Source organism: Lipomyces japonicus (assembly GCF_038497905.1).
Source record: "Lipomyces japonicus strain CBS 7319 unplaced genomic scaffold V1514scaffold_104, whole genome shotgun sequence".
NCBI lineage: Eukaryota > Fungi > Ascomycota > Lipomycetes > Lipomycetales > Lipomycetaceae > Lipomyces > Lipomyces japonicus.
This window is the reverse complement of record NW_027117916.1, coordinates 1-13,747: the sequence shown is the minus strand read 5'-3', so window position 1 is coordinate 13,747 and position 13,747 is coordinate 1. Positions and strand designations below refer to the sequence as shown.

The window sequence follows — 13,747 nt, the reverse complement described above, 5'->3', positions numbered from 1 at the left end:
ACCATTCTTGGTTTACTTTCGTTTGTCTCAATTTGTTCTTTATTTTCTCCTACACTAAGTAGTCAATACAACATAGGGCATTCTGTGTCCCTTTTTAAGATAAAAAAAAAGTTAGGGGTTTTAAACAAGTTATTTGTAGCCTTGCAACAGTATTTTCCTGTATCATTGTTTTCTTTAGATGGATATAATATATTGTTGGAGCACATTTGTCTTAATATTGTCAATAAACAGAGATTTTGTCATTGTGATAAAATTCCTTTATTGGATTATTTTTGTTATTTTATTGGATTATTTTTGTTATTATCGAATATTGGTTTTCTGCTTTCTTTGGCTGCGTGTTCTTGATTACTAATCCACGGAGGTCGACACTTTTGTTGATCGCGAACTTCCATCACTAAATTTAGTTGAGACTTGGTGCACACTATTTAGTCAATGCACCTAATTTATTTATTTAGCTTTCAACTAATTTTGTTCGTAACATTTCGATTATAACAAAAATTTTCTTTGGTGCGTTCGTCGATCAATCCATATATTTTAACATATATGAAGTCTTAAATAAAAAAAAATAGGTTTATAAAAAAAATGTGTTTGATTTACTGTTTGCATGCTTGGATTTCCTAATTCTCTGATTGTTTTTTCCTTTTGAGTTTCATTTCTTATCTGTAAGGTTTTTAATATTTCTGTAGTCAAAAAAAAAAAAAAAAAATAGGGTTCACAATAAGGGATAGAGCTGCGGCGAATTGGCGCAGTGTCTTAATAAGGTGCACTGCGTTTTGCCTTATCTCCAGGAAGTTTTATTCTAGCGTTTCCTCAACTCTGCCCTGACACTCTTACCTTCCATGTATTTACTTTCTGTCTACTTAATTTTCTAATATATTCCTGAGTTTTATTGGACTCTCTCGGTTTTCTTGTTTTAATATTAAAAAAAAGGTTAATGCTATGTTTTTGTACTGAAAACGTTATTTAAACAGGACGCTGTTCCTCCGAGTGTATTACAAATAACTAAATAATATGAAGAAAAATGAAAGAAAAATGAAACAAGTGACTGTAAAAAATAGAGGACCTGAGGACATAATGTAAATCGACCAGAAAACATGAACGAGCAACTGCGCCTAAGCTCATGTGGAGACTACGGATGCTTTAGCAAAGAGTTAGTCAATGTCGGAACGTCGGAACGCCGATGGAGTGCGCCCATGCCGATTTCAAAGGCCCCCGACATGACTTTCTCCAATTACCATCCACGCTAATGACGGGTTATCAGCTTACAATCGTAGAACCGGGGCTGCAACGTTGATTGATTGATTGATTTTTATTAACGGAGGCTGAGGCTCGATTTAGGCACGTACGCCAACGTCAGGTCTCTATATATTTACAAAACAAATGTAACAACAAAGTGCAAAACAACAGAAATACAAAAAACACAAACAAACACAAACAAACACATGGTATCTTTTCAGAACAAATCTAATACAGTAGTAAAATAGAAAGTCAGAGACCATCTCGAGCATCCTCCGGGGTTTTCCCACGTAGAGCAAGACATCCTCGCCTTGAGAAGGGGGTGAACTTGACTAGAGAAATGCCCAATGACCTGTTATTTGCTGCTTATGATCACAAGGCTAAAAGAAAGGCACTAATACATTCGAGGGCTTAATTGTCCTTTATAAAATAAAAAAAAAAGTACGTGTCTAGATCGAGCCCAGGCTCAGCGCCCAATAAAAATTATCAATCAACCTCGATCACATAATTTTCTTTATCAGACTTGTTGTTTATCTTATTAACAGGGAAACCGAGCAGGAATGGGCGCATTATTTTTGGTTTAGTTAGATTTGTATTCACATATTAACTTTATAGTTCTATATGTACCTAAAATAAAGGATAAAAGATTGGTTCAATTTTGAAAAACTTCTAAGAAATGTCGATTTAAAATTTAAATACTAACTAAAATACCCCCAAACAAAAAAATTGAAAAAACCCATTGGCCCTTCTACGTAAATCCTAATGACCGTCACTCCATAATTATCACCAAATATAATAAAAAAAATTCTTATTCATCGAAGCCCAAATCCTTCACTTTCAGCAATGGCAACTAGCAACTTTTGTTGCAACTTTTCCATGGTTGAGTATTTATAGAGACAAAGTTGATTAAAGCAAGTATGTGAAATTGGAAACCTACATAATTAGATGGTTTTAGACTGTATAAACTTTTAAATCGGCTTACCTTTCTGAATCTTCACCAATTTTTGATATCTTGAATATTAGATTAGCTATTCCAGTTGCTGGAATTCTATCGGAACCGGTTATAAAAGTTAATAACTGTCTCTGCTGCTGAATATTCATATTCTCAAAGATTTCCCAAAACCAATTAATAACCTGTTCTGAATCCCCGATATCTTGTACAGAACCTTTCATGTTACCAGCAGGGCCCCATCCATCATAAAGAGCAACAGCCTTTAAAGCTGCCACATCAAGTCCTTCATCAGATCCTCTTATTAAAAGCTCAATTTCTTCAGGTCTGAAAAGTGTAAGAGCATTTCCTCCTATTACGTGGTAAAATCCCCGTTTAAATGGCTGAAATTGTCGAGTGATTAAGACATCAAAAATAAATTGGATGTATTTGTTGACAAAATCATGTCGGTTTGAATTTGTGACAGGCGTAGTTTCACCACCAGGCATCAAAGGAACTTGAATTATACTGCCATAAACTTCATGTTCTGCCACAAAATCTCGGCAAAACGTCTTTTCAACATCACCATCAAATTCAAGTAACTTTTGTAATCCTCTTGCAAGACTTGGTCTAAGTAACATAAGATCATCCATCGTGCAGGGACACCCAAGCAGCTTTTTAAAAACAGCTGGCGGAAGATTTATATCAAGAATAGTTGAGTTATATATTGCGAGTCCAAGTACAACACCTACCAAAAAATATTGATCTGAAGTTTCAAAAGTTAAATGATTGAACCAACAATATGAGGATTCTTCTTCATAGATGAACATCCCGTTTAACGGATCGAACATATCTCTTACCAGTAAGAGAAACCATTCCTTTCTAAGACCACCTGCATCGATACCATCTTCACCAATAAATTCAATTTTTAACCCTTTCTTTAATTCCATTTCATTGCTTGATATCTGACGCAAAGAATCTTCAATAATGCAATTCCTGCGAACTTTTAAAACCAGATGTGGCTCCACAATGCGTTTGTGGTTTAGCGTGGAGAAAAATGCTTCGCGAGCTTTGATTTCCATTTGGCGACGCGCATCATATTCAAGAATCGTGATCTTTGAACCCATCGATAAATAAAATGGATACTGACAAAATGTAAACATGGGAAGTGAAACTGCATAGTTTCTTGAGCTTGATTTACCGGTTACTTGATCCGCTTGAGAATTGACCGACGAGGCGGGTTTCATAGATGAATTGGACCTACGTACTGTAAGTGTTGAAGAGCCAGATTCTGAATCGGGTCTAGACCTTGCTATTCGTGTCGAAGATGAATGCGATAGCTGTGGCTGATTTCGACGATTTCGGGAAAACAATTGAATAGAACTACTATCATTTTCTGAACTATTATTTAATGAAGATCCAGGAAAACGAACATTGGCAGAGACAATTCCGGGAATACCTTGCTTCTCCCAAATATCAAAATCATGCGTTATATCAATATAATCCACAAGTGTATTATAAAAACTTGAAGTAGGAATCTTGAAAACCTGAATATTTGCCGCAACTAGACAAACGAATTTAGTCATTGTGTCACATTATTCGCTTCTGCTAGACTTACAGAAAAGTGACAAGACGCGGGCTGCAGCACGAATTATCCAATCGGAACCGTAGTCCTCTAATTTTGCTCCACCTTTAATAGAAGAATATTTAGCAAGACGATGAGTAGTGAACGAATTTATCAATTCCACTTTCGCACGGAAGCTATCGCTGTCTAAGCGAGCGAACCAGTTCACAAGATAGTGGTGGCATGTAGCATTTAATCCACTAAAAAGTCCAATTAAGCGTTTAATAAGTGATGATAAGTTGTTAAACTTGGACGAACTATTGGAAAGATAGAGTACCGGATTTTCGAAAATTATCAAAAGAAACTTCAAGTCATTTGGATCAGTAATAATTTTTCCAGGCCGCCTGAGTAAAACTTCGGACGCTTTAATGACAGATCGCATAAGGTTTCCGTTTTCAACACGCAGTAAAACAGAGTAAAATTTGTGGATTTGTTTATAATCTAGGCCACAAGCAGAGTAAGATAACTTATTACCATTAAGAAAAGATAAATTTAAGGACTGAAAATTTTGAAATGCCAAAATAATCTGTTGATCTAAGCCTTCTCGTGGTTCATCAAAATTCGATTCCTCTCTAAGATCAAACGCTGATACCATATACGTTGATATTGGAATAGATTGCTCAGAATTTAACGGTACTATGTCATTCGTTGTTTGACAAACCGTACATTTAAAACAGGGTACATCCACAGGAAAGCGAAGAGAAGATAGACAGCACATGCATTGCCCCATAGTCTAATATTAATAAGCAAATGATGAGCTTCCTAAGTAGAAAAAAATCAATATAAAAACATACCAACTCTCCAGAAGCGGATGGTGTTTCACAGTTATGATTTTTATTATGCGCACCCTCATTTTGTTGCACCACGTCCTGATCCCTGGCTTTGGTTTTGGTAGAAACAGTTTGAGAAGAGGATGATTTTTTCTGTCGGGAAAACGACTGGGGAAAAGATAAATGAAAGCCGCGACCTTTGGCCGGCTGCATGACTACACCAAAATACTGTGGAATTCAAAACAATGCTGAAGCTCTAATAAACTGAAAACAGTTAAAGCAAGAAAATCAATGAGTACTGTATATCGTTTTTTGTTTATGAAACTCCCGTTAATGAGATTATGACAACAGACGGATAAATCACTCACATTAAATGCTAATATCGTTGCAAATTTACTCCAGTACTATTTTCTAAAAATACCACAACTGCTACTAAACAGATGAACATTAAAAATAGGTTATATTACCGTCGTATAATGTAAATCTATCTGCTGTAAATATGGTCAATGAGCTCTGGTTACTGAAGGCGCCGCAGGCCAGATGCCGTAATTACATATAATATCATGCATGACATGTATTACCGCTAAAGTTCAGGGTAATCTTATCAAACACTTCGAATCCTGATTTAATTTACATGAACTCATCATCAACAAATCGAAATTAATGAAGAGTTAATAAGGTAGGTACATTGTTTAAGAGACGCGTTTAGTATTTTTTTGATTAATAGAACGTAGAATCGATATGGCGATATTAAAGGTTCCAAATGACAATACTATTCTTATTCTTCCGGCCGTGTCGTCTGCCAATGTCCCCCAGCTTGCAATTGATCTCATAATACATTCACTTCAGGTACCATTTTATTCGTTATTTGAACATAACGGATATTTATATCCTTTTGCTGGACCAAGAGAAACTTTTTCATCTAGTCAGATCGATCAATCACGCAATTCACAAGGAGTGTCATCATCGTTAGAAATATATCACAGCTCACAAATTACGTGTCTCGTGCAGCGTGCACCTACACTTCCAAATTCCAAAAATCTTTTTATTAATAAGGTGTTATTACCATTTATATATGAAAATAGTTTTAGTCGAATTCTTTTTCTGTCTTCTTCTGATGCTTCCCGTCTGCAAGATCCCACAAGTAGCAGAGTAAGACTGGTGCATTTGCCTTCATCATCTATCTCCTCTGATGGATCTGCAACTCATGAAGAAGTTAATCTTCTTGTACAGCAAATAGATTTTTTGTCAGTGGCCGGTTCTTCCATAGTAACTTCTCTTTCCGTTAATGATTTGCCAAGTCGGCTGCCCGGTTCAGGAATAACGCTTCCTTTCTTGAAAGTCATCGCTACCAAAACGGTTTCAATTATGGCTATTATATTTTATGTATTTGATGGTGATAACACTACTGATGCACAAGATATGGCTAGGATAGCTTTGAGAGCTCTTGGCATTCAGCAACCTCAAGCTTGGGTTCAACCTCTATCTTGGGATGGGATTTATGGAAAAAGTCAGCAAGTTGGTCTTGAACTTGGGATGTATGGCTGAAATGGTTGAATAAGAAGATTTTCAAACCTCTATTTCTATCGAATATATACAGATTTATTATTTAATTATTGTCTTACTATATTGATAGTAATTTTAATAAGTGCTATCTATCCTTTTGAGGTGGTGGAGTTTTTAATTTTAATTTTTTTGGCACCACATGGGTAGCTTTCCTCTTCCTAATCTTGAATTGTTCGAAAAATGGCCTCCGGATAGTAACATTGGCTCCTCCTATGATGTGAACCAATATCTTCGCACCTTCCGGTTGAACCTTGCCTGAGACTCGTAGTTCGACATATCCTAAGTCACTTATTACAATGTCTGCACCTCCTCCGTCAATTCTTAGGTCAGCACCAAGAACAATTGCGTCACATGCATCAGGAATTGCAGCCAAATGAATACTTTGATCTTGTTTCTTGATGACTTCTTTGGCTTTGTCAATATTGCTATTGACGTACGCCTCAACAATTCCATGCTTGCCTATCATGTCCCATGCTATAATATTACACTCTGGAGATTCAATTAAAACTAGTCCGCCAATATTAAGACATTGACCTCTTTTAATTACTTGATAGTCTCGATTTTTTTTGTCAAAAAATTTTGCCTTGACCAATGATTTCATTTTGGAAGCCTTAACGAATGGCCAAATTTTGCGAGTACAATCCTCAACTCCAGGTAAATCGTACAATACTTTTCGCTTTCCGTCAACCTTAAACGTGTAGTCCATTTTGGCCCTCGTCATTCCAGGAAAAAAACTTTCCCCTGGGCCAATTAATGATGCTGGTCCTGTAAAGCGTTGAAGACTCCGAATAAGACTGCTTTTACCGACGTTAGTACGCCCTATTAAATATGAGTTGCTAGGTAAAGTTCGCAAGAGCTTATCAAGTCCCCAGCCGACCCGTGCCGAAACAAAATGAATATCTACATTGGCAACACGTTCTGAATGCGTTATGGCAGTCGTGTTATTTGGGATGTGAGTACAAATTTCGGTATTACCCTTTCTCGTACCATTCCCTAAATTCCAAAGCGACGTATTATCATTGTCAATTGTTGAAATGTTTAGTGTTGTTGCTGGCTGAGATGATTGAATTTTTACTGTATTCTGAAGTAATTTTGTCATGTACGGGATAAGTTTCTGGTTTAGATCGATTTCATTATTGACAAGCAAATCTACTCGATTAATTGCATATATAACTTTGCTCGCTTTTTTCTTATATAATGAAAGTAATTGAGAAAGTGGCAGTATTGATAATGGCATATCGTAGGCATCAATAACATGAACAATGGTTAAATCTGGCGAGTCTGGCAATTCACCAAAGATTTGTTCATAATTAACTTTAGGTTGCAAGTCCCCATCATTCTGATTGAAAATATGATGACATCGATAGCATATTGGGAGTTTCGTGTTGTTAACCTCCTTGTGGTCAATAAGTTGATTGTCATAAACGTCCAACTTTTCTTCTAAATTTGAACCAAAATTATTGGCATCATGAAGGCCGCCGGATAAAAGTTGTAATCTGACATCTTGAGGTAAATTTGCAGTAAATTTTAGAAAAGTCTTATCCAGGGATTTTTTGACAGTCCACACTTCGGATTTGTTATGCTCTGTTTTTTGGTTTAAATAGCCACCGGGAGAACGCAGATTAGCATTGATTTGTGTTCGAGCACCACATGAAGGACAGGACTTTGGTAATTTGTTGTTACTGATAATGGTTTCTCTCACTTCTGAGTACCTGTTCCAAATACTTATACTGAATTGACGGGATTGAGTTCGCAAAAAAGTAAACCGATTAAAATAAGTTTTAAAATGAAATACATGATTCGTTGGCCGCATTTTCATTGAAAATTTGACTCATCATCGACCTAGGAGTTTATAAATTTGACGCTAATCTATTATTAAATTATATAAGTTAAGATAGATGATGCCTACGGTATATACTACGTTATACTTTTAATATTTGAGCCGCATAAGTACAAGACCTACTTTATCTGTAAGCAAAATAGCGTAAAGTTTGCCCTAAACAATCGCTTAAAATAATTAGGGCTATTTTAATAAACGCAGTCACGGGCAGCGAACTGCAAAAAACCCACGCCTTTGATCGATGTCGGGAAGCACTCTGTTCATACTACTGGTGAAATTACAACAATTTCGATAACTAACCATCAACAATATTGACTGAATTCATACACAAATAAAGATGCTGATTCCTAAAGCCGACCGTCAGAAAATTCACGTCTACCTGTTCAACGGTACGTTTGTTCTTATGTTGGAGCATTAAAAGAAATGCGCGGGGCTAACTATAATGGTTGTTCAGAGGGAGTTGTTGTCGCTAAGAAGGACTACAATCAGGAGAAGCACGAGGAGATCGACACTAAGAACTTATACGTAAGGTTTTTTTTAGATGTTGAGGAATTTAGGAGCGAGTAGGGAGAACATCTATTGAACAGATTTTTATAGGTTATTAAGGCGCTTCAGTCACTCACCTCGAAGGGATTTGTTAAGACTCAGTTCTCCTGGCAATACTATTATTACTCTCTTACCGATGAGGGTATTGAATATTTGAGAGAATGGCTTCATCTTCCATCTGAGGTTGTTCCTGCTACTCACAGAAAGCCAGTTCGTGCAGCTCCAGTTAGCAGCGGCCGACCACCAAGACGTTAAGCAATGATGACTACAGAATAGTGTATAGTATCCGAAAGAAGGGAAAAGAGAATAGGCTGAGATGGAAATGGGATGATGCGTCATGTTTATACAGTCATTTCTTAATAAAAAATGGTTCATATATATTAACGTTATGTATGAAACTCGTCGTTTCATAATTAGTATTCAATATGCAATACACGTGCTTATATACCCCAACCAAAGAGTCAATATAGCTTATGTGATTAAAAAAAAATCAACTAACCAAGTATAAATTATTTCGGTGTTTCATTATTCTTCTGCGATAGGATCATGACATGTAAATGAAGGAGATATAGATCTAATGGACCTGTCTGAGGAATCTCTTTTATGGGTTGGCCTAAATTGGAAGCTGAAGGGACTGTCTTGAGACGCGAATTCGAGAGAAGCGGAGTCGTCGTTTACTGAATCCAAGCTCGAAGTCAAGCTACAAGCCGAAGCCGTAATGAGTTCGTTAGATCTCGGTTTGGCAAAACGGTCATTGGTCGGAGATGTTGGCGTTAATGGAACAGAGATATAGGTTTCGTCGAAGCCAACAATTTGGCAAAACTCGACCCAGAGACGACTAGAACATTCTCCTTGAAGACAAAGATATCGACGGACAAGGGTCATGAATGTCGAATCATCAATGGCCTCACGAGAAGAGTTCAAAAGGGGAGAAAGTTGGTTGAGGTAGATATCGTCACCGACGAATCTTCTAACGGCATTAAAGAAGCTGCAATTGTGTTTTGTGAGTGACAATAATTCAGCGGGTCGGTCGACCAGCGGCAAGATCACTTGAGACGGAACGTGTTGAAGCTTCACGCTGGAACGTCTTCTCGGCGGAAACTGCTGAGTATATGATATAGTAGTGCCACGAGGCTCTGGGTCAATAGATTTACTTGAAACAGCTGCATCAGATGGATCTCTTGAGGATTTCATACCAGAAGAAGCCATGGCTGTTAGGTTACGATAGGAGATCGTCACAGTTTCATATCTTGTTTTAAGTATAATCAATGTGAAAAGAACAAGTGCTTGCTCTTTTGGCTTTCAATGAAGTAATCGAAATTGCCGTTTTGGGTTTTTTTGTTGACGGATGATCACTCGTCTAGCCACCACGCATCTGCACCGCCTCTTCATCATGCGTAAATAATTAAACGAACTCATCGCAAGCCGCATTACAGTACACATTGTAAGTCCCCCGCGCTGTGGCGCACAGCCCCTAGATATTAATTAGCACACGCCTCGTGCAGTCTCTGCAGTTGTGCCGTTAATACACAACGTTTGTGCATGTCACACGACTGCACCAAATACGCATAAAGTTTATTTGTACTATGGATTAAGCACATGGCTTGAGACGTCATCCATGGTATATTCGAACTGGTTTCTCCGCGCTCTTCCTCCCCCTCCTCCCTTGTTTCCCCATAATCTCCTCTTTTTTCCTTCAAATTCTCCATCAACCGTCAACTGTCAACCTTGTTTTTTTTTTTGTTTTTTAATCATTTTTTCCGTTGAAGAATTTTGTATTTTTGGCTTTAGTTTGTTTTGTTTGTCAGGTTTAGTAGCGGCACCATGAACACGTCTTCGTTTTTGCCTGCATCGCCACCGAAATCGCCAACAGACGTGACTTCTTTCCTTGATCTCTCCCATTCTGCGGGCTTTCCCCGCTCGGCACATCTGGCTTCCATTTCTTCGTCTACTGGGTCGTCGTTAGCTATTCCTCCGCCTGTTAGTCCCGACGACGTGTCGTCAAATTCATCTTCTGACATCGGAGACAGTGATTTCCCATTCACAAACCTGGCGCCATCAGTTTATTCATCCAGCGCGCACAATGGTTCATCATCGACCCGTCGTCCATCTTTTCAGGCGGAGTCGGTTTTACGACGACCTCAGCATCAACAACAGCAACAACAGCAACAACTCTCTCCTCGACTAGCTGCGCTTTCTCCTACAAATTCGCATCCCGGAACTTCCACTACACAGTTTGATTTGTCTCGTTGGTACGGTTCGTCTTCAAAATCTTATGCCCCTGATAAATCTTTGTCTTCAGCCTGGTCTTTATGGAACACAGATTCCGCTCCGATCTCTTCTCATCAGTCACACCCTGTCACACAATTTTCGAATGCTTTTTCGCCACCAAATATTACCCATCTACAATCACAACAACCACAACCTCAGTACACAAGAAGTATCAGTTTTTCTGCTGATGGTAAGCCAAACTTTTTCCATCAGCACTCCAGGGGAGTAACAACTGGCAATTTTCATCCGCCGGTCGTGCATGAATCAGCAGAAGAAAATCTTCAACGCAATAATGCCGTGTTTTTGGAAGATGATGACGAAATTACTCCGGATCTTTCTTCGACTTCAAATTTCTTACGACGCACGCCCCGGTCATTGTCAACAGCAACATACGATCTTGGTGATTCTTCTAGAAGACGGCTGAGCAATAATGGAAGCATGGAACCGAACTCGTCTGTAAATGTTTGGGCAAGCCCTTCGGTTGGCATGACAACCAGGCGATTTTCTTTGGATATGGCATATTCTCTTCCTTCATCATCATCTTCTAATCGGCCTTCTGTTTCGAATGCAATCAATAACAGTCGCCAAGAAATGCTGCATGGCAATTACAATTCCAATGAGGTGAATGATAATGCTTTTGATTACAATTCTTTTTCCACGTCTCAGTCTCAGATGGGATTTTCACTCTTGTCAAGTACAACCAATCCTTCAAGTTATTTGATCAGCGCCGGCACTAGCGCTAATAGCAGTTTTGGCACTCCGATATCTGCCGATTCTACTATGTTTACAAGTCCGGCTGATTCAAACGCAAATTACCGGCGATTGATGAAGGACGTTGATCCATATTTTTTACCTCATGATGAAGCAAGCATAGCAAATCATAATCTTTTTACCGGTCTTGTGTTTGATCCTAATTCTTTACAACTTGATACACAATTTAATTCAAATTACCCTTCCTATCCCAACACTCATAAACTTTACTTTGTTGCATTTAAAGGAGGACGACTCGATGTATTTTTTATTCCTGATGGAGCCGGACTCATTGCAAAGAAAGGCGATTTGGTTATAGTAGATGCAGACAGAGGCAGGGATTTAGGGAAGGTGACTCACGAAAATGTCTCTTCTGAGATTGCTCGTCGTCTAAAGCAACTTCAACATCAACAGCAGCAGGCTGCGTTACAACAGAATCAACAAAATCTAGACACGCCTACTAGAGCCGACGGAGCTGTGCTTCAGCCTAAGCAAATCATTCGATTTGCTCAACCGATGGAGATTAACCAATTATTTGTCAAAAGATTGGATGAAGAAAAAGCAATGAAAGTTTGCATGAGTAAAGTTGAGGAACGTGGATTGAATATGATCGTTCAGGATGCTGAATATCAATGGTATGGATATTTATTTTTGCTATATTTTATTTTACTAATTAATCAAATCGTAAACAGGGATCGGAGAAAACTTACATTCTTTTACACCGCTACTCACCGAATCGATTTTCGCGATTTAGTGCGTGATCTCTTCCGAGTCTATAAAACAAGAATTTGGATGTGCGCAATTTGCATGTAAATTATAAAAGTATATATATAAATATAGGATGTTCAAAAAAGGGGATAAACATAACAAGGGTTTGACTTATGGTTCTTGATATTTTAATTAGATTGGTGGTTTGTTCAGGAACTTATATGGTGTTTTGATGTTTCTTTTCTTTTTTTTCTTTTCATTTTTGTTTCTTTTTATGCTTTTGTATGTATTGAGCTTATATAGCGAAATTTTTCATTATGAATAAAAAGATGGATGCAAATCGACTGTATATTTAATGATCTGGTCATGGTAATAAGGAATTTTACAATGAGATCCATTTAGCTGACCTAGTATTTTTCATTAATCATAAAAGGAAAAAAAAAATAAAACCATGAGCAAAAATTGTGAAAATTATTTACAACTTTTTTTTTTTTTTTTTTTTTTTTTTAAATTCTTTTATACTGTGTGAGTGAATACAAAACTAACTGAACCAAATATACTGTGCCCATTTGGGTACCCACATGAGTAAGAGGTGCAGGAAAACCAGCCTCCTGGCCAAAACTGCACACACAGTTTACAAAAACAAAGTACATTCCAAGCTCACAACAAACCACAAGTGTATCATCTGATCCCCTCCATAATTTGTCTTTGCTTGCCTTTCATCTGGTTATGTCAGTGTTATCGAGATCCCTGAATTTAAAGACCTTGATCTTTGAATTCTATGGTTCTTGATCCCACAGGCTACCAAAACCAATACCTCGGTCTTGGAGCTGTTGAACCCACATGGCTTGGCTCTCCTCATGAGAGACTGCCATGCCTTTTTGATTCTCCATGACCTAGATGCTAAATGAGTTACCTCAATCAGCTTGAATGTCACTTTGATTCCTTCCTGATCCCATAAGAGCCACTCTAGAGTAGGCATTTCAGCAACTTTGAATTCATCAAAAACCGATTTGCGTTCCACTGAAATCAGAGGACAGTCAATTAGAATATAATGAGGTGTTTGCACACCTTGGCCACACAAACAATCACCATCAATGGGAGGATCCTGCGGTATTTTAGACAGATAACTATTAAAATATCCATGTCCAGTCCTCAGATGAACAATAATGCAGGTTATCCATCGCTTAGATTGTCGAAATATGCTTTCCAGTCGCATGTGAGGTTTACCTTTGTAGCAGTCAAAAGACTTAACCTTCCTTTTCCATTCTACAAGGACTTCCTTGGCATTCAGCATGGCTAAATACTTAAAAGACTTGTAGGCGGGTCTGATTGGGGCCCTTCTGGCTGCTTCTTTTGCCAACTTATCAGCTTTTTCATGTCCCACAAGATCGATCACAATGGGATGGAATCCTGTCATAACCTCAACTTCGTTTATTCTGTCGGGATGTCCGATTGTCGGCAAGCCGTCGTCGGCGGGCGGTGATGGGAGATAGCACTTGCGACTA

At 38.1% G+C, this 13,747-nt stretch overlaps 6 protein-coding genes across 6 annotated transcripts; 3 read left to right on the top strand and 3 right to left on the bottom strand.

Annotated features, from left to right (window-relative positions):
* Positions 1-1,869: 1,869 nt before the first annotated feature.
* On the bottom strand, positions 1,870-5,084 carry V1514DRAFT_339347 (uncharacterized protein). Its single transcript, XM_066928970.1, has 4 exons — positions 4,927-5,084; positions 4,583-4,856; positions 3,783-4,521; positions 1,870-3,728 (listed from the first exon to the last, which is right to left on the bottom strand). Exons 2-4 carry the CDS (start codon positions 4,769-4,771, stop codon positions 2,215-2,217), a joined length of 2,442 nt encoding a protein of 813 aa, XP_066780566.1. The 5' UTR covers positions 4,772-4,856; positions 4,927-5,084; the 3' UTR covers positions 1,870-2,214.
* Positions 5,085-5,207: 123 nt separating this feature from the next.
* Positions 5,208-6,363, top strand: V1514DRAFT_339346 (proteasome assembly chaperone 2). The gene is made up of 2 exons (XM_066928969.1): positions 5,208-5,237; positions 5,293-6,363. Exon 2 carries the CDS (start codon positions 5,300-5,302, stop codon positions 6,104-6,106), a length of 807 nt encoding a protein of 268 aa, XP_066780565.1. The 5' UTR covers positions 5,208-5,237; positions 5,293-5,299; the 3' UTR covers positions 6,107-6,363.
* On the bottom strand, positions 6,122-7,998 carry V1514DRAFT_339345 (uncharacterized protein). Its single transcript, XM_066928968.1, has one exon. It carries the CDS (start codon positions 7,941-7,943, stop codon positions 6,210-6,212), a length of 1,734 nt encoding a protein of 577 aa, XP_066780564.1. The 5' UTR covers positions 7,944-7,998; the 3' UTR covers positions 6,122-6,209.
* A 222-nt stretch (positions 7,999-8,220) lies between these two features.
* Positions 8,221-8,965, top strand: V1514DRAFT_339343 (40S ribosomal protein eS10). Its single transcript, XM_066928967.1, has 3 exons — positions 8,221-8,353; positions 8,419-8,489; positions 8,562-8,965. The coding sequence occupies exons 1-3, from the start codon at positions 8,302-8,304 to the stop codon at positions 8,763-8,765; spliced, it is 327 nt and encodes a 108-aa protein (XP_066780563.1). The 5' UTR covers positions 8,221-8,301; the 3' UTR covers positions 8,766-8,965.
* V1514DRAFT_339339 (uncharacterized protein) lies at positions 8,885-9,927 on the bottom strand. Its single transcript, XM_066928966.1, has one exon. The coding sequence runs from the start codon at positions 9,717-9,719 to the stop codon at positions 9,036-9,038; it is 684 nt and encodes a 227-aa protein (XP_066780562.1). The 5' UTR covers positions 9,720-9,927; the 3' UTR covers positions 8,885-9,035.
* Positions 9,928-10,120: 193 nt separating this feature from the next.
* Positions 10,121-12,584, top strand: V1514DRAFT_339337 (PSP1 C-terminal conserved region-domain-containing protein). The gene is made up of 2 exons (XM_066928965.1): positions 10,121-12,166; positions 12,224-12,584. Exons 1-2 carry the CDS (start codon positions 10,335-10,337, stop codon positions 12,342-12,344), a joined length of 1,953 nt encoding a protein of 650 aa, XP_066780561.1. The 5' UTR covers positions 10,121-10,334; the 3' UTR covers positions 12,345-12,584.
* Positions 12,585-13,747: the final 1,163 nt, after the last annotated feature.

Bases quoted from the DNA above. Each gene is read 5' to 3' on its own strand.
- V1514DRAFT_339347 (XM_066928970.1), bottom strand. From the start codon at position 4,771: ATGCAGCCGGCCAAAGGTCGCGGCTTTCATTTATCTTTTCCCCAGTCG. The intron at 4,522-4,582 runs GTATGTTTTTAT...TATTAATATTAG, and splicing joins CATCCGCTTCTGGAGAGTTG to ACTATGGGGCAATGCATGTG. The intron at 3,729-3,782 runs GTAAGTCTAGCA...TCGTTTGTCTAG, and splicing joins CCGCGTCTTGTCACTTTTCT to TTGCGGCAAATATTCAGGTT.
- V1514DRAFT_339346 (XM_066928969.1), top strand. From the start codon at position 5,300: ATGGCGATATTAAAGGTTCCAAATGACAATACTATTCTTATTCTTCCG.
- V1514DRAFT_339345 (XM_066928968.1), bottom strand. From the start codon at position 7,943: ATGAAAATGCGGCCAACGAATCATGTATTTCATTTTAAAACTTATTTT.
- V1514DRAFT_339343 (XM_066928967.1), top strand. From the start codon at position 8,302: ATGCTGATTCCTAAAGCCGACCGTCAGAAAATTCACGTCTACCTGTTC. The intron at 8,354-8,418 runs GTACGTTTGTTC...ATGGTTGTTCAG, and splicing joins TCACGTCTACCTGTTCAACG to AGGGAGTTGTTGTCGCTAAG. The intron at 8,490-8,561 runs GTAAGGTTTTTT...AGATTTTTATAG, and splicing joins TCGACACTAAGAACTTATAC to GTTATTAAGGCGCTTCAGTC.
- V1514DRAFT_339339 (XM_066928966.1), bottom strand. From the start codon at position 9,719: ATGGCTTCTTCTGGTATGAAATCCTCAAGAGATCCATCTGATGCAGCT.
- V1514DRAFT_339337 (XM_066928965.1), top strand. From the start codon at position 10,335: ATGAACACGTCTTCGTTTTTGCCTGCATCGCCACCGAAATCGCCAACA. The intron at 12,167-12,223 runs GTATGGATATTT...AATCGTAAACAG, and splicing joins CAGGATGCTGAATATCAATG to GGATCGGAGAAAACTTACAT.